General features: G+C 37.9%; 2 protein-coding genes across 2 annotated transcripts; one reads left to right on the top strand and one right to left on the bottom strand.

Moving 5' to 3' along the window:
- The first annotated feature begins 11,738 nt into the window (after positions 1-11,738).
- On the top strand, positions 11,739-12,452 carry LOC6571694 (transmembrane emp24 domain-containing protein 2). The gene has a single exon (XM_001997837.3). It carries the CDS (start codon positions 11,781-11,783, stop codon positions 12,390-12,392), a length of 612 nt encoding a protein of 203 aa, XP_001997873.2. The 5' UTR covers positions 11,739-11,780; the 3' UTR covers positions 12,393-12,452.
- Positions 12,453-14,324: 1,872 nt separating this feature from the next.
- On the bottom strand, positions 14,325-18,725 carry LOC6561320 (putative uncharacterized protein DDB_G0288537). Its single transcript, XM_032735632.1, has 3 exons — positions 18,562-18,725; positions 16,058-16,550; positions 14,325-14,356 (listed from the first exon to the last, which is right to left on the bottom strand). The coding sequence occupies exons 2-3, from the start codon at positions 16,398-16,400 to the stop codon at positions 14,325-14,327; spliced, it is 375 nt and encodes a 124-aa protein (XP_032591523.1). The 5' UTR covers positions 16,401-16,550; positions 18,562-18,725.
- Between the last annotated feature and the right edge of the window lie 8,096 nt (positions 18,726-26,821).

Here is a 26,821-nt window from a genome sequence, read left to right as displayed (position 1 = left end):
CAAACTTTCTTAAACTAGAAATGGTGTTACTTTCAGCTGTCTTTTCTCATAAAGCGATCAGTATGGAATTTTAAATAGATTACTGCAGGAAAAACACAGAAATAGATTTTTTAAGCTAAATATATATTGCTTTATGTTTTACAAAGTGTATATGATATCCACTTTTATGAAATGCTCTCGAAAAAGTCTGTGTATACAAAAGAAAAACAAAAACATCATCGCGTGCAGCAAACCAATAACCAGCAATGCGTCAGAGGAGCAAATAAACAACTTCAACACAAAAAAATTGGTTGGAACAAAATTTGCTGAGCAAACATTGACGGTAGATGTAACATTGTTACTATATACATTTGTAAATGAAACACATGTATGCCGAATACACACACACACTCACACACGGATGTATGTATGTTTAAGGATAAAGCACAAAGTTTACATTCAGCCATACGCCGTGCTGAACATTGAGGCCATTTTGTTAATATTTAATATCAAATAAAGGCCCGACGCGGCGCAAAAAGGTGGTGAAAAAAGCGCCGGCGGTCAACGGAATTGAAACTGAAAATGGGAAAATGTATAATGGATAACCAAGTGGGCCCCAAACTTTCAGTTTGAGTTGACTGAGTGAGTTTTGAATAAGAGCTCACCGTCCGAGCTGCCCTCAGGCCAGCAACGAATCCATCAAAACTGACCGCAGCCCCAAGCAGAATAGAGCTGAAATCTCCACTCAACTGGATGCCCTCTGCTGCTGGGTTGATGGGCATATGAGAAATGGACAGCACTTGCGGAGCCATCTTCGGTTACGTTGCTGCAAAACGTGCCTTAAACTCTGTCCATTTATTTGGCTTGTTCTGCTGGGTTAATACCCAATTACTGTGCAAATTACTTCAAGTTTCGACCAAAAACTTCTCCATGGACAACGCAATTTTTGTGCTGCATGTGTGTGGGTGTGGACGTATGTGTGTGTGTGTGTGTGTGTGTGTGTGTGTGTGTGTGTGTGTGTGTGTGTGTGTGTGTGTGTGTGAGAGAGCATGTGCGTGTAGCATTAAAGTTTTGCATGTGCCTCAAGCTGAGACGTGTCCTCTGGCAGGCAGACACAATACACACACACATACACACGCACAGCACACACATACACACGCACAGCACACATACACACACATACACACGCACAGCACACTTATGACACAGATAGCACTTAAAGCATTTTTAATAAACGCCATAATTTGCTTAAAGTTTTCCCATAACCAGGTGCACAAAATTTTAGTTTAGCTCGTTGAGCTTCCATATCTGAGCTTAGGTGTGAAAAGCTAAACAATTTTCTAGTTATCTTTATAGTTTCTCGCATTTAGCAACATGAAGATCTGAATATTGCATTGCGCGGTTGCCAAATTTGGTCAGTTTTGTGTGAAATGTGAATTAATAAGTAGTTTTGTATGCACGACGACGTTTGGGATTTAAACTTAGTTATTAGCTGTTAGCTCATATTCATATTAGCTCACATATTAAAGCATAATTTGAATTTAGTTTTGGGTAAGTTGCAAAACTCAAAGCCATTCGTAAGCCTTTTATTAAACATTGAAAAGTGTGCAGTTTCCAGTAGTTTATTAACTGCTGAAAATTGCTTTAAATAGTTCCTTTCGATATCTTCCAGAGAAAACAACTCAAATTTAATTTGCTTAAACATTTCAAGTAAGCAAATAAATGTAGTTAACTGCTAAATTGATTCCCAATAAAATAAACAAATATCAAGCAATATTTAAATCCAAATTAATGTCGTTAACACTAACACTTAATTTACAATAATATAGTAAATTAAAAAAATAGAAATAAACAAAAACGTTCTCTACAAAAAATAGACATAGATCAATCCAAATAATGTAGTTATCTTTTGAGTTTATTTCCAATAAATAAATAAATCAAAATATAATATTTAAGCTGTCTGGGCAAATCATTGCATAAATACTTACTTAATACTTGTCTACACCAATATCTGACACATTCCCCGAAGCAATCAGTCCCAAATTAAGTTCTGTGGCACATATCCATACATTATATATTTAATTCGATTAATTGTGAAATTCGCCATTTTATGCAGCACAGTAAATAACAAGAAGCAAGTCAAGCATCCAATTTAAATGACCACCGAAAAGAGCCACCATTATAAAAGAAATTTATCTCTGCAAGTACTCGAGAGACTCATCAAAAATAAAAAAGAAAAAGTATCTTTTGCAGAGTGCACGTTTTAATTTTTTGTTGCTTAACAAAAAATAGTGTCGTACATCTGGGACAAATATAAACGCGACTGCCAAGCACAATATGTGATACTCTGAGCAGTTTCAATGTGGGTAGGGGGTAGGGGGTGGTGTGGTGGTGTAGGTTGCTGTGGATACCCTGGGGCCGCAACTGAAACAAAATCAGAAGCTACTGCGCTGACATTCAATGGCGAAATGCAAAACAGCGGGCGGAGATTACAGCTGGCGCCCAAAGGAGAGCACAAAACTTTTACTTTGACATATCACAAACAAGCACACACACACACACACACACACACACACACACATACATGCACAGCAAAACAAACTAGTTGAGAGCAAACGCCAAAGGCTCGGCGCTTTTTACATTGACCGCCGAAGGGCACTCAAAATGCATATGAAAGTGGGGGAATCCCCAAAAGATTTCACTTTTGACTAAATCCACAATATATGCTACGTATGTGTTGTTATTTGTTTGTTTTTTAGCTAGAAAAAGCAGCTGCATGCGCGCAACTAAACACACTCAACACACACAGAGAAAGAGAGAGAGAGAGACAGAAAGAGAGAGAGAGAGAGAGTTTGGTTCTCCACGTGGACCTCTTAGCAAACACATTTCACTTGCTTTTTGCCCAACTATGTTGTACTTTCTTTTAAAAGCAGAAAAAAAAAGAAAGAAAAGTAAATTCCCTTCTACTTAAAAATCTGATGTTCAGTGCACACAAACATCAGCAAGAAAAACAACAGCAACAACAGCAACAACAACAACGCTCTCAAGTAAAATCAGTAAAAGCGCAATTTCCTTTTTGGCTGCTGTGTCGATTTTATTTCTCTCTGTGAAACGAAGCAGCGAAACTGTGCATTTTCCTTAACTTTGAATTGACACAAGAAAAATAAACAAAACATAAACATCACAAAAAGAATTAAAGCCAACGAAAATCGAAAGCAATCCTTAGTTGATAATTGGATGCATCGGATTTGATTTTTATGCCATGTCCTCAATTTAACAAGCAGTTGCATGTTGCATACTCATAGACTCTCATCTAGCAAAATGGGCTCACATTATTTTTTATGCATTCATAAATAAACGATTTTAAGTTTGCATAAGCTAGACAAAAATAATTGTTGTAGAATTTTGAATAAGAAATGTCATTTAAATTTGGATTGCGTAATATTTTCAAGTTATTCAAAAACAAATTTTCTTCGCATTTTAGAAAAGCCTTGCTTATGTGCCAAAAATATGCTTGCCAGTATAAATATTTCAATTCACATAAATTGCAAAAGTAATCTTTCATCTTTCAGCACATGAATCAGATTTTCCAAGAGTTTTCTTCTAAACTGTGACTGTCTACAGTTCATGAACCGCCTGCAATTTTATCAGGACCAGTTTATGTTCAAACCGCTCAGTTCAGTTAGCAAGAGTGTTATTTCTACCCTAACTTACACACACACACACACACACATGGCAGGACGACAATATTTTGCACAGTTTTCATTTAATTATTGCATATAACACAAAATGGCATTTATTTATTCAAGTGCTTGTTGAAGTTTGCCCCGCTTCAGTAACATACATAAAAACAAAAAGTGGACGTGAAAAAATGGAAGGAGTGCACAAATAAAGGAGCAACAACAAAAACAATGGACAAACACTAAAATTTATGGTCATTTGGGGAATTTTACGCTTTTTCAGCTTTGGAGCGCCGCATTAAATGCTTACATGTTGATTTAACAGCCAGCAAAGGCAAACGAAACTGGCTACAAGGATTCAAGCATTCAAGGATTCGTTTCTTCTTCCGCTACGCCTCTGCTCACCCACTCTCCATCCGGCTGGCAACTTAAAATGCTACTTTGCATGCACTTTGGCCAGGCAGCTGTTTTGTTTTAGCGCCCAGTTTCGTTGGGGCTGCTGCTGCAAATCTTTGTTTATTTGCAGCTAAAATGCAAGGATTTATTGTAATTTTATACACCCTGGAAAAAGTGAAGCCCAAGGCAACATTCCATTCCCCGTCTGCTGTTGCTCTTCCTGCTGCTGTTGCTGCTGCTGTTGCTGCTGTTGCTGCTGCTGCTGTTGCTATTGTTGAAAATTATGGTTCCAACTCTCGAGCAAATTTGCCAGGCGTTCATAAACATATGCCAAACCGAAAGGTTTATTTGAAAGTTTTTTTGGTGCACAATAAACTAAAGAACAGAACTCGAACAGCAAAGGTTCTATATGAGAATCGCAGAGAGTAAGTCATAATATTATTGTTACTGTTGTCTGTTGATAAGTGCATACCTAAATAAAGCTAACTTTAAAATAAATCTCGATTAGCTGACAGACAATTCAAAGAAAGCCCATCTGCTGAGTGAGCATTTTCTCTTTTAACTTTTAAAGCAATACCTTAACAGAAATGTGGTTTCAGTTGTCAGTTACTAAACAGTACTTTGATATTTAAGCTAATTTTTGGCTAAGCCTTGGTTTGATGAGTTAAATGTCATGTTGTCATGTTTTCATGGTTTCCTTGGCTGTGGCAAAATCAAATTGAGCCCTAATTGGATGTGGCAACTAAACTTTACAAGATAGATTTCAGTGATGATGTTTCTATTTCGAAACAGTTAATAATAATAATATCTACGAAGACTTCTTTGTAATAATTTTGTTTATGTTTGTGTTGTCAAATTTTGATTTGTTGCACGTCAGCTTAATCCAATACAGTGACAAATATATTTGAATAGTGGCAGCAAACAGTCAGAATAAATAAATCAATTAACTGAGAATTGCATATACGCTTGTCAAGACTGTATCTGCTGCTGCTGGCTGTTTTGGGTTTCTTTCTTTTTGTTTTTTTTTTTGACAGTTTGTTGTCAGTGCAAACTGGCAACATATTTGACATGACGCTGATTTAAAGCCAGTAAGGAGCGCGGTAGGGTTGTCAACATGCCGTATGCAAATGACTTGCTTATCAAATAAAGCAGGGCCAGGGGTGTGCACTCTGCTCTTTGCAAGCAGCACAAAGTGTCGGGTGTTAAAGTGTCACAACAGTGCGTATGCGCAATTTTCACATTGTTTCAATATTACACATACATTAAACAGTACACATATAGTTTGCGGATGTGAGTGGAAGTGGGAGTTTGAGTCGAAGTGGGTATGGCACACTGGCAAACTGCCTTCGGTCGTCTCGGGTTTTTGGGTTTGAGTTTGGGTTTTTTGTGCCAGCGGCCTTTGCAAGTATGCACAAGTAATGTGAGAAAATTAAATTTTTCGTTGCTCCCGCAAATGTCGGTGTTTGCGTGTGTGTGTGTGTGTGTGTTCTTGCGGATTACTCAGACGGTTACAATTGTGTGCTACGTGTAAGCAACGAGATTCCGCTCTCCCCAACAAACACACCCTCAACAAGGGGCGTCAAAAATAAAACTTAATTCCACACTGTGGAACCCAAACTGTGCTTAAGTACGTTTCGCCTCTCTGTACGCTTTAAATTAAATTAAATTACGCATTTTGTTGAATTTGCTTTATGCTGCTGCTGCTGTTGTTGTTGTTCTTGTTGTTGTTGTTGTTGTTGTTCTTGTTATTGTTGTTGTTTTTGCTAAGCACATTTTCTTAATTGAATTTGTATGCAAAAGTGATTATCATTGAATTTGCCATGTGATTTATTAGAGCCCGATTTGCAAGAGTCTGTGACAAATGCGCTGGCGTGAAATTACCAGATGATGTTTCCCGTCTAAGCGTCTTATGCATAGAGACGATAAGCATCGCCTAACTGATTGAACATTTTGTCGGCATGCAGATTAAAGATGTGGTAAACTGTCTTTCATTGGCTCAAGCATAATTTGCTGAATATTAATTAGGCTGACTCTATGATTGCATTCCCAATTCTATAATTATAATGTCACAAAACGCTAATCAGAAATGTCTTGCTATTCACTTACCAGTTAAATAGAAACTTTAATTGAATGTGTTTATGTACATAAGCAACAGATATGTTAAATTAAAAAGCACATTAAATATAAAATCACTACTCATATTATTATTATTTTGACCTAGTTTAATTTGACTGTTGCACAAATTGTCCTTCAAGCTTAAGATATGTTTTCCTAAGATTCTGCCTCTGCCCACTTCGATTGTCTTATATTATTTTTCATATCTTGCCTCCATAAAATTCCCTCTGCATTACTATTTAAATTAAGGAATTATAACACTGCTTAGCATCTCAGTCTATAGTTGACTCTAACTCTTACCCGCATAATGTTTTATTCTATGCATTCATTTAATATCTTTCTAACCCATCCTCGTCGCAATAAAACCATTCCCATTGAGGTTATCTTCGAGTTATCTCTGACCACACATCGTTTCATTATCCCTCTCTCTCTCTCCCTCTCTCTTTCTTTTCCCCCCGTTTTGATTCGAACTTTTTATATTCCTATTCGAACTATTGCTTTTTTTCGCATCATTTGACCAAATAATAAATAAATGATGCAAAACGTTCTCGTCTATTTAGGCAGCTTTTCACTTCTCTGAAGAATCTCGGATTTAACTTGTCAAAGAAATGTTTTGTGTGCATATTATATACATATGTATCTATATGCATAGGTAATTGAACAGGACACTACCCCCTCCTCGTCGATCTGCACATAACGCCCCATTAAGCACAGCATACGCATCATTTAAATTCAATCAAAGTCGTTCGATTCAAATGTCAATGGTCGCCGACTGACAGCCACAAAAGCCGCAAAAACTCTACTCAAGCTCAGCAAACGGTACACACAAATGCCAAATTTCCCATGACAGTGTGTGTGTGTGCTTGTGTGTGTGTGAGTGTGTGTGTGCTCGATTGGTGGTGTGAGTTGAAAAAGCGCTTAACCAATAAAGCCGCAAGCACTACCAGAAAGTGCTACTACGACTAATTGAGTTGCACGGCCAACTAAGGAGAGGAAAAACTTCGGCGACTGTTGAACCAAACTGCCAATTAAAGGACACTAAATGCTGAAGCGAGATATATATATATATGTATAGGAGAGCACAAGATTGAAATTGGTGTGTGGCTAACGGCAGTTTTTGAATCAGAAATAAAGAAAACGATTTGTGCACAGCCATTGAATTTCACAGCATTCATCATGAAATTTGTTTGAAACACTCTCCGAGTGAAATCACAGTTGATGCATGTCTTGACTGCGAAAATTGTGCTAACAGGAAATGGTGGAAATTCTAATGTGAATTTTATGGCAACACATAACGAAATTTTCGTAGCAGGACAGGAAAATGGTTGGTTGCCCAAGGAGCAATTGCTCCTTCTAAATGCTCCACAATGTCAGGCCACTTGATGCTGAAGCCTTGCCTATCTGTGTAACTTTCGGTCTGCCCCCCTCACAGACCACACTCTGCTCTGTATCCACTATCTATTCATGTACCGGAAATGCTTGGCATGCCTCATTGAAGCTCGTTAGCTGACTTATGCCGAGCCGAGCCGAGCCGACGCAGGCAGCGAGCGAACTCATGTTGACAGCTCATGGCGGGCAATTTCAATTGAAATAAATCTTTACACAAAATTTGCCAATTTGTTGTCATGGGCACAGACACACACACACACACACACACATCGCCCTCACATGTAGCCACGCCCATTAGCCCATTACACACATCATGCACGAAAGAAACGCCCAATTGCCTCGCCAATATCCTTGTTGCCATTGTCAATACTTGAGCCTTTTTGCAGCTCATTCCCAGCCGTTTGTTTGCCTCAATTCTCGGTTTACTTTCTTTTCGCTTTACCCCACACCACTGCATACCACGCCCCCCATCCACACGCATCTCTCTTCCGCCTCTCTCCCCGCTTTCATCGCTTGTGCTCAAGTACTTTGCTCAAGTGCAGATTAGCAAGATTTTACAGCAATGCTGAGCCCTTGCTTGTCATACTTAAGACTACTCGGTTTTTTTGTCCCCACTAGCTGGCAGAAGAGGTTTCTTAAGAAAGCCCAAGGAATCAATTAGATACTGTGCAAATGATTTGGATTTTTTCTAATTACAAATGAGGTTAATAAAACGTTTTTTATGTTTATATTTATATTTGTAAGTTTGCCATAAGGAAATCATTTTCAAACTGATTTAATAATATTTACCAGCAGAAAGGCCGTAAGTAAATTGAAACCAGCTCTGTTCTGTTTCAGTCATGTTAGTTTATTTTAACTAGTCGAATGCAAATTTCAATGGAGCCCAAATAAGTAGGCAACCCAAAAAATTTGTATTTGCGCAAATTTTTGATGCTGTTTGTGCTCGGTCTGAGTGACGCACAAAGTTTTCCATTTATGGTAATTTCTTAATTTCACACACAGCTACCACAACTCTAGGCTTGTCCATGCCACACACGCACACACACACACTCCACTTTCAGCAACGCCCGCGGCGCCCCTCATTGCGTCACGTGCGACAATACAAAAATTAGGCTAATGCGAGCCTTTGTCGAGCGGCCAAGCACAAGAAAGACAGAAAGAAAGGAAGCAAAAAAAAAGTTGGACGGGCTCTGAGTGAAACGAAATCATTTGCACCTTTAAAAAGGCATTAAAATGCGACTAGGACTGCAGAGAGGCAATCAACGGTACACACGCAGAAAAATGGCTGCGAAAGCCGGCGTTTCCTTGCTAGCCAAACAAATTAGAGCACGCACGAGTGCATTGGCCACAAAAATGATTTGATGAAGCCCACAACCAGCGACAGCAACAGCTAAAGGGAATGATGTTAGTGAGAGCACACAGGTAAATGTCACGCACGTGAAACTTTTCGTTTCGGCCTGCTTTCCGGGGCGTGTCCAATAACAGCAATAATTGAGTGGCTGGCAACCAACCAAAAAAAAAAAAAAAAAGAAAAAAAAAACAAAAGAAAAAAAACGAGAAGAAAAGAAAATGGAAGAAAGTGTCCAAAAAGTTTGGCCTTAGGTCATGTGAGTGTGCGGCTACTAGAAATGCAAAATAAGTGCCTACAGTGAAGCACTGGCAGTCATTACAGCCAGACACAGCATGGGGGCGTATACGCAATTTAAGCCGCTTAAAGCTACACTGGCCAAAAATATGAACCGACAACGAAGTGACACGAAACGAGACGAAACGAGACGAAACGAAATCTGTCGCTCGACTTAAGTATTTCGGGAGTTTCGGCAACTCAGGCCGCTAAGCTGCAAGCACATCATATATCCAGCGGCGGCTCCAAGGAGACTACAACGTAACGCAAAAAGTCCTTAAGCACGCAAGAGAAAACAACAAAAAAAAGTAGAAAAAAAAAGAAGAAAAAAAAAGAAAAAAAAGAAAGAAACATTTCACACTACCGTCACAGACTTTGGCGCTTAAGAGCGTCGATGGCAGCATGATGATGATGACGAGAATGAGAATGTGACTGCCGGCAGGGGCAAGGAGTGTGGAGTGCGGAGTGCGGAGTGCGGAGTCCGGAGTCAAGTGTCGGCTGAGCACCACGCGTGGCTTCAAAAGTAACCGTAGTCGGCAAATGCGACCTATGACGGTCGCAAAAGTGTTGCATGTGGGTGGGCGGGGAGGCGAGGGAGGCGTGTTGCCTCCGCTTAACATAGACATGAAGTTAAGTGGCGTAAAGCGTGTACTTAATCGCTTACAGCATTAGAATTTGAAATTGAATATCATAAAAGATATTCAAAGAGCGCAAAAAACAAACTAGCGGAAAAAAAAAACGAAAAACGAAAAAGAAAAATGAAAGTACAAAAAACGAAAGCAACAAAAAACACACAGCAAATAGTTGTAAAATGTTTGGCCAATGGGCAAAAGGGAAGGAAAACCATTTACCGTTGCCATATTTAGTTGGCAGAAGGGGGTGGTGTAGGTAGCAGGGGTGGGATGGACCCGTTGGGCTACACATCATGCCCTGTATAATCTGCTTTTGTTTGAAATAGTTGAGTGTCTATCTTTGTCGAAGGAGTCGCGTCGCACTCGCTCTCTGGCAAAAAGTAAACGTTCAACTCAATAGCGGAATGCAAGTTATTTAAGATATGCAAATTGAACATGGCTTAGACAGAATAACAATTTGAATATGCTGTAATTCTAGTAAGTGGCATTTAATTGAAACGCGTAACGTAAAAGTTCATAGTTTATACGAAGTTTGCTGTAAAGTCTTCTTTGGTTTCTGGTTATCCTACAGAGTAGTAAAGTTTTTGAAAATCGGGTTCCATTTTTACTTAGTTAAAGCTCGGAGAATTTTTGACACTTGACACCATAAGCCATTTTTGCGGAAAGAACTTTAGCTTGAATTTCAAATCACAATTGCGTTTTTGGCTTTGAATGCATTTAAAATGAATATCAAATATTTAAAGACTTAGCTCAGCTATAATTTGGTCAAAAACTAAACTGATTTTGAAAGGATCGGAATATTATTTAAAATACTACATATTTATGATGCATATAAAAATTAATTCCCAATTAAACCTAATAGAAATAAAATACATGCAACAACGATTTAGCACTTGGACTTAATTGGATTCCGAGCCGGACATTGAAATATCACCCAAAACTGAACTTTTTATTGTATTTTATTATAATTTTTTTGTCGATTCAGTTTCGAATTGGGCAAGTTGAAACTATTGAAATTTATTGCTACATAAATTGATTTTACAGTTTTTTTTATTTGCATTGTTGTTGATAAAGTTATAAATCGCATTTGTTCGACAATTGTTTTGTAATTAAAGTGAAGTTTGGTTTGCTCTCTGCACGCATTTTTAGGGGTTGAGGGTGAATGTTGAAATTAAAACACTGTTTGCTTTTTAGAGAGCACACTTCAAAACGTTGGCCCCGATGGCATTAAAAATGGATGACATTTTGGCAATTGATGGCCGCGCCCCGATCCAAGAAATCGATAACATAAAATATGCATTACGCCCGTTGTGAAAGCAGATTGAAGCGCAGGATGCGCAAAAGGGATGGACAGGCGATGGAAATGGAATGGAGTGCATTGGAGAGACAGGACAGGACATGGCAGGGCAGGGCAGGGCAGGGCAGGACAGGACAGGACAGCTGCCAATTTGCAGATTGCTTTTATCATCTTAATTAGATTTGAGTAGTGTTTGTATTTTTGGCCATTGAGTTTTGGGTGGGTGAGTTTTGAGTTAAAAGCAGCAAATGTCTACCAAAATCCCACAATTAGGAGTGACATCAATTATTCATTATGTAATTGTTTAATGTACCTAATTGCAATTCAATAACCATTGGCTATTTTACCAAGCCAAGCAGCCAATCAGAAATTAACAATAAACAAACAATGCTAAGTAAAATATATATAATTTAAACATTACCTATTCTTCTTCTCTTGTAAATCGATGCTACTCAAATTGACTTTAGTCGATATGTATTTTTATTCTTCACTTGTAAATTGATGCCAATTGAAATAAATACAAATTTAATTGATTATTTGACACCATCAACTCAAGTTTAGCTTGTTTAAATCAAGTATGCAAAGCGAAATACTCAAACTTAACTAAAGTTTTAAAAATCATAGCATTGCTATTTTCAATACGAACAACTCGAAAACAATTTTCAAAAATGTTTGCATTTCTCATGTGCTTTTTAACAATTTGTCGAGTTGTTTGCGGGTTTCTGATCACTGTCGATTCTCATGAAACGATTTGTTTCTTTGATCGCGCCCAAGAAAAGGACAAGGTCACAATTAGCTTTGAGGTGATGGAGGGCGGCTTCAAGGACATTGCCGTGCATATTTCAGGACCAAACGATGATCGACTATATGAGGCGGAATCGGAGACCAGTGGCAAATATACGTTTGCCGCAATTAACGATGGCCAATACACGCTCTGCTTTGACAACGAAAAGTCCACATTGACGCCCAAAATCCTAATGTTTCATTTCATAGTCGTCCGGGATCTGACCCACTACAACGATCCGCATAAGCGCAGCGACGATGTCGTCGAGCAGTCCGTCCTGCAGGCGAACATCAATGAGCTGGCCAGTCTGATGACGGCCATCAAGTACGAACAGGAGTATATGCATGTGCGCTACAAAGGACACCAGGAGATCAACGATAGCGCTCACTTTCGCATTGTAGCCTGGTCCATCTTTGGGCCATCGTTGCTGCTGACCATGACGCTGCTGGAGATCTACTATCTGAAGCGTTTCTTTGAGGTCAAATGTGTGGTTTAAGCTTAAATTGAGGCAAAATAAATAAGTCTAGCGAAGCTGGCAAAGAATGTCCTCGAATAATTTATTGCAGTTTCTATAATGACAAGTATATTTTTGCATAAGTCGGAGATAACCACATCGAACGACTATGTCAGATGACATAGGAACAATCAGCTGAGAGGAACAATCAGTTGAGAGGAACAATCAGTTGAGAGGAACAATCAGTTGAGAGGAACAATCAGCTGAGAGGAACAATCAGTTAAGATTACATATCCTGTTAGACCTGGTAGATTAATAACACATTTCATTTGATGTGGCTTTCTTTTGCAAAATAAATCATTGATTGCAGTGCTAACTTTGAAGAATTTACACAAACTACGAACTTTAGGCTAAAGTTGAAAAGTGGCTTATTCAAATCAGAGTTTGTAAATTTATGCGACTGACACAATTTAAGTTAGCTCTTTGCTTTTGGCCATAACTTAGTTAGGGTTGCGGTACAGCAATTACTTCTGCTTTATGCTAGTATCTCATTTAGGACAAGCCAAGTTTATTGACTTGGTCCATATTAAACACATCATTGAACAATTTTCAATTTCAATCTGTCTCACTCTCTCTCTCTCTCTCTCTCGCTTTCTCAAGTTATCTGTGAGATACAATTTGTTGCACATTTCATGCTTCACAAGCCATAAAACTTTCAAACGACATACAACAACACACACAGAAACACACACCCACAGCCATCCACACCCGCACACACACCCACACACACACCCGCACACACACACAGACGCACATCGTCTCGCATATAAGCTATGAGACATTCATGCATATGAAGAAACAGGATAAAGTATCTACAACTTTGCGCTCAAGTATCCATAAAGTTCACTTCACCTATAAACTGTGCCCACATTGGATTAGCACGAAATTTATGGCATCCACACCACACCACACCCCTCCCTCCCTCAGGAGCCACAACAACAACAACAGCAACAGCAACAGTAATAAGACGTGAGACGGCAACAATAACAACAAACTTATCATATTCATTCACAAGTTGTTCTTTTATGCTTTTTTTCTGCATTGTCTCTCTGATACCAGAATACAACAAAGAGACAGAGCTGGACTGGAAGCGAGACGGAAAGAGACAGAGAGAGAGAGAGAGAGAGAGAGAGAGAGAGAGAGAGAGGGGGGGAGATAGATGGCAAAGTTTTTGCTTCTTATTTACGACAATGTCGCGTCAAGTTTGTCTTTTTTTCTTATTTTGTTTCGCTATATAGCTTTATAGTATAAAGCACCAGCAAGTTTTTGGTAAGATACTTTTTTTTCTTATGCCTTGCATAATAAAATGAAGCATGTTGTTGGAATTGGCAGCACTCGAGTCTAGTCGAGTCGAGTCGCGGCATCTGTGACGGTCATGGAGTCAACTTCTTGCCACGGCTTACAGCAAAGATGACCAAGTGGCAGAAGCAGCAGCAGCAGCAGGAAAAAAAACAGCCGCCCAGCTAGGACAACACCATATTGCTCCCCTGCGTCGAATGAAAGCAAAAGTTCCATACAGAAAGCAAACACAAGGACAATAGGACGACAGGACCACAGAACAGGACAGGCAACCATCGCCAGTTGATATAGTTCAGCTCAATAAAGTTCACAAGACAAATGACACAGGACACAACAGAAGGACCAGGAGGACCCTACACTCTTTCTGGTCAGCTAGCAACACGAAGTGAGGTAAGGTGGCAAGGTAGCAGCTCAACTCGAATGCTCTCTCTGGATTTTTGAATAATTTAAGTAATTGGATGCCGCTTAATTTTACTACAATGTATCTCTTAAATATATTTGAAAAAATAAAGAAATTCAATGCGTAGTCAAAGCAAGCAAAAGCAAAAGCAAAAGCCAACCATGAAGATGTGCAGATTGTTTTCCCAGGGGAATGTGAATCTGAGACTAAATGGATTAGGCACTGAAGCACTTGTGAAACTTCTGAGCTAACTGGAAATTAAAGATTATATTGTTTTGAGTGTGAGGTTGAAGATCGGAGAACTTGAATATTGTAGGCGGAAAACTTTTCTTTTTCGCCACATCGAATGTAAAACGTGACAAGCCCAAATTCATTAGGGCTCTTTTATTTTTAAGTACATTAGAGAAAAGAAAAGGTTGCGATTAGATTAATTCATTTTGTGCTCATTGTTCAGCTGCGTCATGCTTAAAATATTAATTACGTTCGCACTTTACAATTCTCAACTCGCCTTTAGGCGGCTTAAATGTATTTCCCGCTAATACCTCAAAAAATTGATTTGCTTTCGTTTGCACTTTGAAGTAAATATTAAGTGAACAATATTAAGAAATAAGCTAGAAATATATTTTAAAAATCTGCTTAAGGCTAGCTATATAATATATATAAAAAATATATTATTTATTCATTATTAATTATCACTTAATTCCCACCAGTTATAGTTATAAATAACCCCCAATGGTTTATTTAAATTTTCCACAAAAGGAAAAAGTGAAATTGACACTGCAACTAGCCGCAGCAGTTTCAATTTAACTTATTTACTTAAATCGCTTAACCTGATTCACTTGATGATCAATTGTGCCACTTGCAACATCAGAAACAATAACAACACTGACAACATCATCATCATCATCAACATTTGCGATTATCTGTGCTATGCAATTTACTTGCCATGACCTTAATTATGCCCTGCGTCCTTCAACGCTGTTCACCTAATTGCATCGCCACCAAGTCGATGGCGAAGTCCTACTTAACATCCACCAACCCCCCACTTCATCCCTCCCTGCTGCCATTCAACTTGCAGCAATTCAATTTTCTATTATGTCAGCGTCAGTTGAAGGCAATGCAATGTTAATAAAATGCTACCAACTCTCCTGTGCCCCCCTCAAACCGCTGGATGGGTTAATATCAAAGGCAAGCCCAAGATGTCAGCGGCAGTTTGGAGCTGCCTGGGCATGGGCAAACGACAACAATAACTATAACAACATCGCGTATACGCAACGTGGTGCGCTTTTGTGCTGACGTCTTTTGCCTATTTACCCACCATGCCCCATAAACACCCACAAAAGCATACACAACAATGGCCAATATCTCGAAACATGTGTGCAGAAGCAGTAGGAGCAAGTAGCGGGACAGTTGCGGTGCTTGCCACTGTTATTTGACATTTATTTGCCATTTCCACGAGCCACAATGGAAACGGCGACGCCGTTGCCCGCCAGCAACAGGAATAATACAACAGAATTGAAACAGCCATCTTTTGTTGAGAAGCTGAACTACATAGATACTCTATAGCCAGAGTAGGCTTAAACTGCTTACCGATCATATATGATATACTTATCAGATGTTGATCACTTTTAGCCACAATTTTTGGTCTATGATAACACTCATTAACGCATTAAAATAAAAATTCCCTCTTCGAATTCCCTCTTCGAAAGCGTATAAGGAAAATAAAAGAAAATAAATTAATAATTTTGAGATTAATGGACGAAGGTTCCCATGGGGGCAATATTTATGAGATACTTATCAGATATTGATTACAATTGTAGGATTTTTGATAACACTCATTAACTGCTGAGTTTGGAGCAGAATTAAAATGAAAATACCCACTGCAAAATTGTATCGAGAAAGAAAAGGAAAAGAAAGGAAAACTTAGATGAGAAGTCGTTGTGATTACCTCTCTTTTGTGGCGATTGCATGGATGAGGGCGATGGCGTTGACTGTGTCTCCGCCAGCAGCTGGAGTCCAATGAGCAGCAGCAGTAGCAGCAAGGACTGCGTCCGCAAACCAAATCCGCAGCTGTAAGCTGCACCGGCAGCGCTATTGTTCTGCCTCATCGGCCTGGCGATTCTGGTTGATCCTTGGTTGCTCCTTTCACTGTGGTTCGCTTGTTGATTCTGCATCTGTAACGGTTTCCTTTGCCTTTGTTGTAGCAGCAGATTCCGATTGCGATTCTGCTTCTGGTTCTGGTTCTGGTGCTGATACAGATTCCGATTGTGTGGCCAATTGCAGTGGCTCATTTCTCACTTTCTCACTTCGCACTTGACACTTTAAATGCTTCGTATTTTTCACAATTATAATTTATGTATTTGACTGCGTCCACCTTCTCGCTTATTGTTGCATTTCGCAATTGCGCAATTAATGCGTGTAATAAAATGCCAGAAATAATGCTATCAGAAAAAATAATAACATTGCATTGTTATGAATATATAATATGCAAAAAGTTGATTTCACAATCCCTAATATTATTCGATGTGCAATATTTGTTATTAATTGTTAAGCAATTAATTACATAAAATGGGTCATTGTAATTGTTACAAAAAAATATTGTGACATTTAGCTGGATATTTTGAGATATTATCTGCGAAGAGGATGAGTTTGAATATTCAATTATTTTATTTAAATACTTTGGAAAACTGAAAGTGCAGAGCCCAACATTTATTTTATTATTTATGGGGTCTTTAAGATTAACTTTAATTGCAACAAATTCTCACTCTTTAGCCCAACTTTACTATCAGACATTCTCTCTAACAACAACAAAAAAAAATAATACTTTCTGGTTAGCATCTGCCGCACAGCAAAAAAAATTAAGGGCGGCCAAAAAATAGGTGTCACATATTTCTTGGGTGTGCACAAGTTGGTTTTAGCAGGATTCGTTGGCCAGTTTGGTTTGCTTTGGTTTGGTTCGTTAGTTGACCCCCAGGCACACTAATTGTTGCAATTTTTCAAGCTCTAGAGCGCACCGTTTGCCTGCCGCATGCTACACAGATTTTTGTTGGTTCACATTTTTGCGCTTTGCATTGCAGTTTTTTTCCTACATTTTTTCATTTTTTTTTTTTTTTGCACCCACCCATATATATAGCATTTTATATTTGCAACTGAGAAAATATCAAAAAGCGGCCAAAAATTGTGCGGCAGCTAAAAGTCCTTGACATGTCGTTGCTCTAATGAAGAATGATGTGGCAAACTGAATGAGGGAATGATTGAAGGACACTGCCAGAGCTGAACTGAACTGAACGGAACTGAACTGAACTGAACTGAGCAATGGCTGTCATTTTTATACTGGATCTCGAGTGGAACTCGAGAAAGTTGACTGATGGTTCGCAATGAGATGGTTTATTATACATTATACCACAAGCATTCTACATTAATTTATTACATTCACAAGCAAAAAGACATTTATTTGAGTGCCGTTCAAAAACATTCAAGATGCGACCATTTTTTTTAGAAAGACATCTAAATCCAATAGATATAGATAATTAATGATGACCTCCTTGAAAGTATTTATTACACTTGAGCTTCAGATATAAAAACTGCATATTCTGGAGTGTATATTAATTGCTTAATATATACCTTAGACTTTTTGAATATTTTTAAAAAATATAAAAAATCACATTTATTTCTGGTGAGAGTTAAATAAAGAAAAAGATTTCCAGAGCATAAAATAGACAATATACAAAAATAACATTATTTGGTGGTAAGATATAAACCGCAACAGTTAAAAGCTGATATTACGTGCGAAATATTGTAAAAATTAAAAACTCATATTTGTTTATTAGGAAGGCAATTTTGGGTAATTTGTTTAATATACAAACAAATTCATTTACTGCTTATATTTTAAACAAAGACACAATTTCTTCTTGTATTTGCATTTTTCTGCACTTAAATGAATAATGAGTATGTTTTTTTAGTAATCCAGCTGAACAGTTATTTGCATCAAACCAACATAGTATTATTTTTGGACATATGTTAAAAAATAGCTACGTAATTCTGTCACTAGTAAAAAAATACAAACGATGCAAAAATAATTACAAAAGTGGCCCGATTAATGTTTGCCATCGGTTTTTATTGCAGCAACAGAATAATTTATGCAAAAGTTAGAGGACCCTCGAGGGGAGGACGAAAAGGATGAAAAAGGGTCTAAAAGCGAACGTGGCAATAAAAAACAAAAACATCAAAACAGGACACACTTCAGGGATGCAGTGCATGTGGCGAATATAAGCAATATAAAAACAAATCAAGTCAAGTGAAACACAAATTACGAATTTGCATCTGGCGATTGATGAATGAGGCACACGCAAACACTTTAGCTGAATTATTTGTCATTTGTTTTTACATTAACATTAATTTTTTAAACAAAACATGGCAAATCATTACACAATGCGACGACTGGCGACTTACAGAATGTATTTTATTTGTTTTTTTTTTTTTGGTTTGCACAATGATTAGCCGGACGCAGAGGAATAGGAGACTGTGCTGTCGTGCCGCCGTTTGCACAAGGACTGAGCGCGCGTCGCGACCTGCTCGAAGCTTTAACAATGTGCGAGGGCAGCAATTTGACAAGCGTAAAATGATAATAATAATAAGCACACGACGACCTTAAGCTTTGGCTTGCAACGGCAAACTGAACGCGACAGCCGAAAAGCTATCACTGCTGTAACTGTAAAATGAAAGTGAAGTTATTCCTCAGCGCTGAGCGAAACGGTTCAAGTTATCTGAGCGCGTGAAAGCTCTGCATGAGAGCAAAGAGAGCCAAAACATTGTTATCGACTCTCTGCATCATATGGGGTTTGTTTACGTGCCAACAGCTGTTCGGCCGACAGCACGTGCTGCTTGCTGCCAGATAATTCTCTTTGCGTAGTAGAATGAGACAGGTGCAAAAGCTGCGTCTGTGTTTTGATTTGCACTACAGATAGATAGTTAAGTAAGCAGGCAACTGATAGTTAAGTAAGATAATGCAAGAGAGAGAAAAAGGGTGAGAGAGAGAAAGAGAGACTTAAAAATAATAAATACATTTCGTATTTATAACTGCTAATGCTTAATTGTCTTAAAAGCTCTTCAGCTCAGATAAGTCACAGTTACAGATGAGAAATAACTTTTTGGGAATGGAACCTTAACAAGGATTCGTTGCAAGCAAAGATGCCAAGTGGTGGCGAGTGCCACAATTGGCGCGGGGCACTCAGTGACCTGCAGACGACCTTTGCATGCCAATTAGACGGGCAATTTGGAAACATTTCGCTCGATTCGCTGCACAAACGTAAAAAGTTAAAGGCGACTTTAAAATGCTGTCCAACTTGGGTTCTTTTATCGTCACAGCTATCAGTGAACCCCGTGCTTTCGCCGCCAACCACCCCCCACCCCACCTCCCCACACACGGCCCTCTCATTTTTACCACCTTTTGCTCGTCTGCCGCTGCTTATTTTCTCATTTCCCGTCTTCGAGGGGGGTGGTGGCACAAACAGTGTGCGCAGGTGTCAAAAACAGCACCGAATGTTGCCGCCAAAAATTCTTGCCTCTTTTTTATGTTTTAACACCGTACACTAAATGTGCCCCTTCACCCCCTCCCTTGCACTCTGTCCCACAACTGCTATTTGAACTGACACTTACAACTTTTCCATGTCGCCGTTGACGTTTTTATACATCATCTGTTCCTGCTTCTGCTTCTGTTTCTGTTTCCTTTTTTTGTTGTACCTGCTTCAGTTGCTGTTTCTGTCTTTTTTTTTTTTTTGGTGTTCTTAGTCGGCCTTTTATTTAATTTTGCTTTGTGTTATATGTGGCAGAGTCACGGGAATCTGGATGCATAAAGTTTATGGCTTCGTATAAAACAAAGTGCTTTTGCACTTATTTTTATTTTATTAAGCATATTAAACTGGCCTTTATTTTGTGCATCATGTGAAAGGAAATTGGCATAAAAGTTATAAAAAAAAAAGTTATATTTAATGACAATCAGGCTGCTAGTTTTTCACAATTTTTCACAGAAGTTACACATTCTTCAAGCCAGTAAGAACTCTTAGTGAGTGTGAAGAAGTCAGAGCAAAGACAAGTTAAATTAATAATTTAATTTAGGTTTCAAAAAGTTAAGAAAATCCGATTTTCTATTAGCTCCATAATAGAAAATGCCAGATAATACATATTATTTTAGTTGAACTAATAGTAAAATAATTGTATATGTGAAAATTTGCTTTTGCTTAATTGAGCACGTCTATTTCAATTATTTCCACTGGAATTATTTACAGATTTAATTAGTCATATTTGCAATCATTTACATTATTTTTACAACAATAATTTAAGCAAATTGGCATCTAATTTGGCATGTCAAAAACGAATCAAAGGCAGTTGTTGCCAAAATTGAATTAAATAAATTATTTACAATAAATTACATAAGAAATCGTTTTTAAAATAATAATTACAATGCAACAGTGACCACAGCCCGATTAACCACAAATAAATTACATATATCTATATATTAAAGCTGACTCCTGCTTATGTGCTGTCTGTGAATCAAAATCCAAACAAAAATCACTCATACGCCGTGTGTGGACAAAGGGAGAAAGAACGATTGCCGTTGGCAATACAAATTGAACACACAATAAATATTTATGCAGACATTTTGTGTTGTGTTTTTGTGTGTGTGCTTTGTAATTATATACACACCTCACACACACATATATATATATATATGTATACTCGGAGTATTTGCGCATATTATTCAAGTTATTTTCTTTCCCCTAAAAAACATCATCTTTCTTCTACTTTGCCTTCCCCCATTGCTCTGCTCTGCTCTGTAAACACGTGTATATATTTACATTTCCATGTATACATTGCGCTGCTTAAATGCCACATACGTATGTGCGTGTGTTTGTTTGTGTGTGTGTGTTGTTGTTGTTGCAAACAAATGAGTTTGCCACCACGTCAGCGGCATTTTAAATATTTACATGCAAATTATTTTGCATGCCGTGTTGTTCATAATTGAGCTCGACACGCCCACTGAACGCTGTGGTGCAGGTGCGATCCCCCCACTACCCAAACAATATATGTATAAGAATTCCTGCCCCACACTCCGCACAACATAACGTTGCCCCACTTCCCCTTTATTCACCTCGCCAAAGCGCTTCGGCTTTTAATTAAATTTAAAATTAATTTATTGCTAGTTTCTTATTGGATTTCAATTTTCATTGTTTTCACGGCTCAGCGCGTTTGACTTTCATTTGTCCTTTTGTCAATTTGCCTCCTGTGCTGCGACAACAACCACAACACCAACAACCACTGCAAAAAACAACAACATTAAAGCGGTTGCCATTTATTGAGGTTGAATCAGCATTGAGCGCTGCTCTCCATCGAAAGCCATATCAAAATAAACATTTTATATTCATTCAAACTTTGCTTTTTCACTTATTCGCATATTTTTCTATATATAAATATATATATATATATTATATTTGTTTATAGCATATCAATTAATAAGTGATTCATGAAGTTATCGTGAGAAGAGTTGAGCAATCCATTTAAATAAGTGTTATTGATACTCTTTAAGTTTCATTCAAATAAATCACTTCAGAATGCTGTAGTCGAATGTGACTCGACTATGAAATACCCTCAACCCAGCAGTTAATAAGATCGATAAAAGAGTATATAGCTATTCCTAATCCGATTAATGTACAATATATTTAAATTGAGCTATCGATAAAATGAAATAATCTTAATCTGATTTGAAGTATCTTGCTCTTATTGTCACTAAGATCCGCATATTCAAAAAGATAAACAGACGGATATGGTTACATCGACTCGTCTGCTGATCCTGATCAAGAATATATACACCTTATGGGGTCGGATATGCTTCCTTCTGCCTGTTTCACACTATTGCACAAAACAATTATACGCTTTTTAACCATTTTTAATGGGTTCAACAATTACCATTTTACTATCGTCGAAGTTGCTACAAAGTTGATGGATAACAATTAAAATTTCTATATGATTTTGTGTGTATTGAACTAGATGCCAAATCAGTTTTCAAAGTATCCTTAAACAAAGTCGGACTGCTCAAATGCATCCATTCAGATTGACTAAGCATGTACAAAAAGTATCTGCCACGCTGGGCACACTTTGACCACAATTTAATTACAGTTGCAACTTGCAACAATAGCCGAAACACCCCATCCCCTTTCCGCTCTGCTCCATTGTTCGTTGAGTCGCATTAGAGACTCGTTCTGGGTATTGAATTAAACTGACATTTAAATGCAACCAAAAGTGTTGGGCACAAAAAATGCAGCTCTAAGATTTCATTTAATGCAGCAGCAACAAAATAAATGAATGGTGAGGGAAGAGCAGTAAGCGGGAAGCGGGGAGCGGGAATTGTAATGTGTATGTATAAAATCCACCACAGAAAACAATGCACAAATCCTATTTGAGCGGGGCGTGCAATTAAAAACAGGCGGGCAAAGAAAACATCAGAGTGCCCAGTGTCCAAAGGATGTGACTCGTTTTGGGATTGGCAACACACACACACACACACATACACCCACACATACATATGCAACAGCTCCACTCCCAACTGTGATCCACTAAGCCGGAAGTACACAAATCGCATAAAATACAACGACAACAACGATGTCTGTTGCTGCCGACAACGACGACGCCGAATGGAGTCGCCACTGAAGCTGGTGCTGTAGCTGGATCTGGAGCTGTACAAAAAAGTGGCATAAAAAGTAAACAGCCTCGACACTGATTCAAAAATGTATTCAAAATGCGCGCGAAAAGTGGCCAAGGGTAACACACAGAAACAGAAAAGAAAAACCAAATGGAAATGGAAATGGAAATGCCCCCAGATGGGTATATGCCATAAAATGGTGTTCCCTTTTAAGCCGCATTACAAGTGCAGCCAGCACAAAACCGGCCAGCTACGGGATTACAGGCGACGAGCGCAGCTGTGGCCAACAGCACTGATTGGGTCTCTATATATATATATATATATATATGTGTGTGTGTGTGTGTGTGTGTGTGGCGGTGGCATGGGTGGTTCAATGGGTCAGGATTGCATGGCGAGTGTAAACAAGCGACTTTGTGGCGCTTTTCGTGTTATCAAATGCGCCCATTTGAATTCACTGGCAAATTTATGGCAAACTGGCTGATAATTGAAATGGTCAAGTTAACAGAAAGAGACAGACACAGAGAAAGAGATGGGGAGAGAGAGAGTGAGAGTGAAAAGAGAAAAACAAGAAGCACTCAAAGAATTAATCGAATTCTTTTGTATTGAAAACATTGATCAACACACTAAAAACACAAGTTAGCTGACACTTGAAATGGTCAAGTTAACATATAAAGATAGCGAGAGAGTGAGAGAGAGAAAAGAACACTCAAAGAATTTACTAATTATTTTATATTAATTTATTTATCCAAATATAAATGATGGAAAACATTGTGCAACTTATTAAAGGTTATACAAAATTGATCACTCTTGTTTTTGAGCTCCCAAGAAACAGGACTATTGATTAACATTAAAAAAACAAATAGAAAAATATTAAAGTCCTCTTCAAAAACTATCAGGATGAATATAGTTGTCGATGAGAGAGATCGTGTCAGCGAAAGAAAAATAACTTTCAAACAAATCTTGTATAAGTGAACCCCACAAGCATTGGAGGTGGAGCTAATAGAGTAGAACATATTTATTTAAATACCAGCAGTTTGTACTAAGTATATACCAGAAACAAAGTAGAAAACCTTGAAAATATCTTGGGCTTAAGTCTGATAGATTAGGAACCCCTGTGAAGTGAAATCAAACCCGTCTCGAATCCGATTGCGAATTTGAAAGGAGTGCCTTGCCGCACAAATCTTTTGGCTTGCCATCCTTGAAAGCGTTGAGAGCACAAAAGGCGCTTGGCTTATTTCCGTTTCCGTTTGCTGCCATATTTCTACCACCCCCCTCCCTGCTGCTAAGCAATGCGATTTTCAATTCCAAGCGCACATAAAAAGAAAATAAAAAAAACAAACTCAAAATGCATCAGAGGTCGCATCGTGGGGGAGGTAAAGGGCAAAACAAAACTGCTTTGCTTCGATTGTGTCGCCGGAAATATTCAATTTTCAATTTTCATTTCGCTGGCCAGAAATTGGCAAGCAGAAACAAAAGAAGAGAAATCGGTTAAGCGGATGGGTAGGGAGAGAGGGGAGAGGGAAGTGGGAAGAGGGTAGAAGGGATAGGGCATCGAGAGAAATCAATTCAATTATTCTATAATTTTTTTTTATAATAAATGTGTAGTTTGATTTCCTGCTACTGCTGCTACTTATTTGATTTCTCCATTGACTTTAATACGATTCAGTGGAAATAATACATTTCATATAATTCACCCTTGAAATACACTTGAAAGTGAAAAGCCAATGAAAGTGTAACATAAATTTATTGAAATATAATTTATGAGCTTGAAAATTGCTCGAGGTCCTATCTTCTTTGCGGCGTCCTGCTGTGAGGAGGTCCTCCTGTCTTTTCAAACAGCTTTTTGGCTCATTAACAGCTACAGATGACGATGAATTCCACAACGATAATGATAATAATAATAATGTTGCACGAGTCTGTTAATGGTTTAACGAGCTGAGAGAATACAACTTAAAGATGCTCCGAGGCGATTTGCTAAAATAAATTATGTAGAAGAAAATATTTGAGTACTCTTAACATCTAACGTAAATATATGCATAGATATACGTATAATACTCACTTTTTATTACTTGCTTAAATTTTAATAACACAATTATACAATTTGTAAATATTAACAATTAGTGAATGAATGAATGAATATTATAAACTGATAATTACAGTCCTTGATCTTAATGTTGAGTGTCAGACGCTCAAATAGGGTTCAGATTCTATCTAAAGACAGTTAAGTTAACCAAAAACTTCACATATTTATATTTAAAATGCCTGAAGTTACTCAGCTTAATGCGAACTGAGAACTCGAGAGCTCTTTTGCACAGTTTCAGCTCTTAATAATTGGCCTTAATAATGGCATTAAATCACATGAAACGCGGCGCTTAACACTGTCACCATGGAGAGAACTATCATTTTATGGTTTGCAAATGTAGATTTAAGTTACCGATTTAATGTGAATTAAAAACTGTCCACACTTTATATAATATATATATATATATATCGAATATTATTTTATTTCGTCGAACCGCTGTTTGAATAATAATAATAATGAATAATAATAATTTCTTAGAAATAATTTCCAAATTTTTAATGAATTATAAATTGAGGTTTCTTTCACTTTATCAAACAAAATCTAATGACTTCGAATAATTTGTTGATTTCAAGCAAAGAATTATTTTCTTCTAAGTAATTTCCCAAATGAGTTTTCATAGAATCTGTGCAACATTTATGGACTCTGAGACCATTGTGTGTGTGTGTCGAATTGTATTATCTTTTGTTGCTGCCTTCTGAGGCTGCTGCTCGCTGCTGAACACTTTTATAAATTACCTTTTCAACTCATTTTGCACTCGCAACACTTCAACGTCAGCGACAGCCAGCCATAAAATAAAAACAACCAACCCAACCAGCCCCAACTGAGCCAAATAAAACACAATGCCAGCTGGCAGCCAAAGGCACAGCGCAGACAATGCAAGAGAAGCCACAGTAATCAGAGGGTGCAGTATCAAGAAGTTGCTTCTTGATTTAAGCAAAACAGCGTCAAAAACTTTTTCCTTTTCTTTCTTTTTTTTTCTTCTTTTTTTTGCCTAGATGACATTTGACTCAGTGAGTTGAAGGGAGTGCATTCTGCAGAAAACAACTTAGTGTCACGCGGAGTGCTCATTAAAGTTGGCGGCTTAAAGTGTGTGCTTGATATTTGCATAAGAGATCAGCAGTGCAGCAAAGACAAGTGCTTGTTTTAATTAAAATTTTAATTTAATTTGTGTTTTTTTTACATCTTTTATCTGACGCCAGTCGAGATGAGAGTGGCTGTTGTACGTCAAGTGGCCGAAATAAAAATCTGCTGCAAAAACATTGCAGACAGACAGTCGAGAATCCCAACGAGCCGTTGTCATTACAAGCAACACATAAATGAAAAGTTACGCATACGCCGCGTCTGGCAAATGAGAAGTGAGAAAAAAATTAAAACACGCAATATATTGAGGTATGTCTGTGTGTGTGCTTGTGTGTGTGCTTGTGTGTGTTAATGTTGTTGTTGGTTTTGTGCTCATTAACACTTTGTTGCCCGACGCTCTGGCTGAGGTTTTTGCAACCCCAGGGTCTGACAGTTGAAAAATGCGTCGGTCTGTCTGTCTGTCTGTCTGTCTGCCTGTCGGTTTCTGTAAATTGCAGCTAACCAAAGTTGAAATTCACTGGATATGTTAAGGCCAGAGCTGTTTTCAATGAGTACAGCCAATGTATATTCAAATATTTAAACTACTTTAAATGATTTTATTATTTCCGAAATAATATGGCAAAGACGACTATGAATCCGAATACAATTAAAATTACATTGTCGAAGAATATAATTTAAAAAAAACATTCCATCATTTTTAGGTTTAGAGCTCGGGTTTGCTATCATTGTTAAATAAACATATATTTAATAAATTGTATAAAATTATTTGGACTATAAAGACATTTTATCAAATAAACTCGCTTGGATTATATTTAAATTTACGTGATGATAATGATGTATTTCCATCTGAA

The sequence above is a fragment of the Drosophila grimshawi genome, unplaced genomic scaffold, assembly GCF_018153295.1.
Source record: "Drosophila grimshawi isolate 15287-2541.00 unplaced genomic scaffold, ASM1815329v1 contig_1367, whole genome shotgun sequence".
Classification (NCBI taxonomy): domain Eukaryota; kingdom Metazoa; phylum Arthropoda; class Insecta; order Diptera; family Drosophilidae; genus Drosophila; species Drosophila grimshawi.
This window is presented reverse-complemented; position numbering and strand designations above follow the sequence as displayed.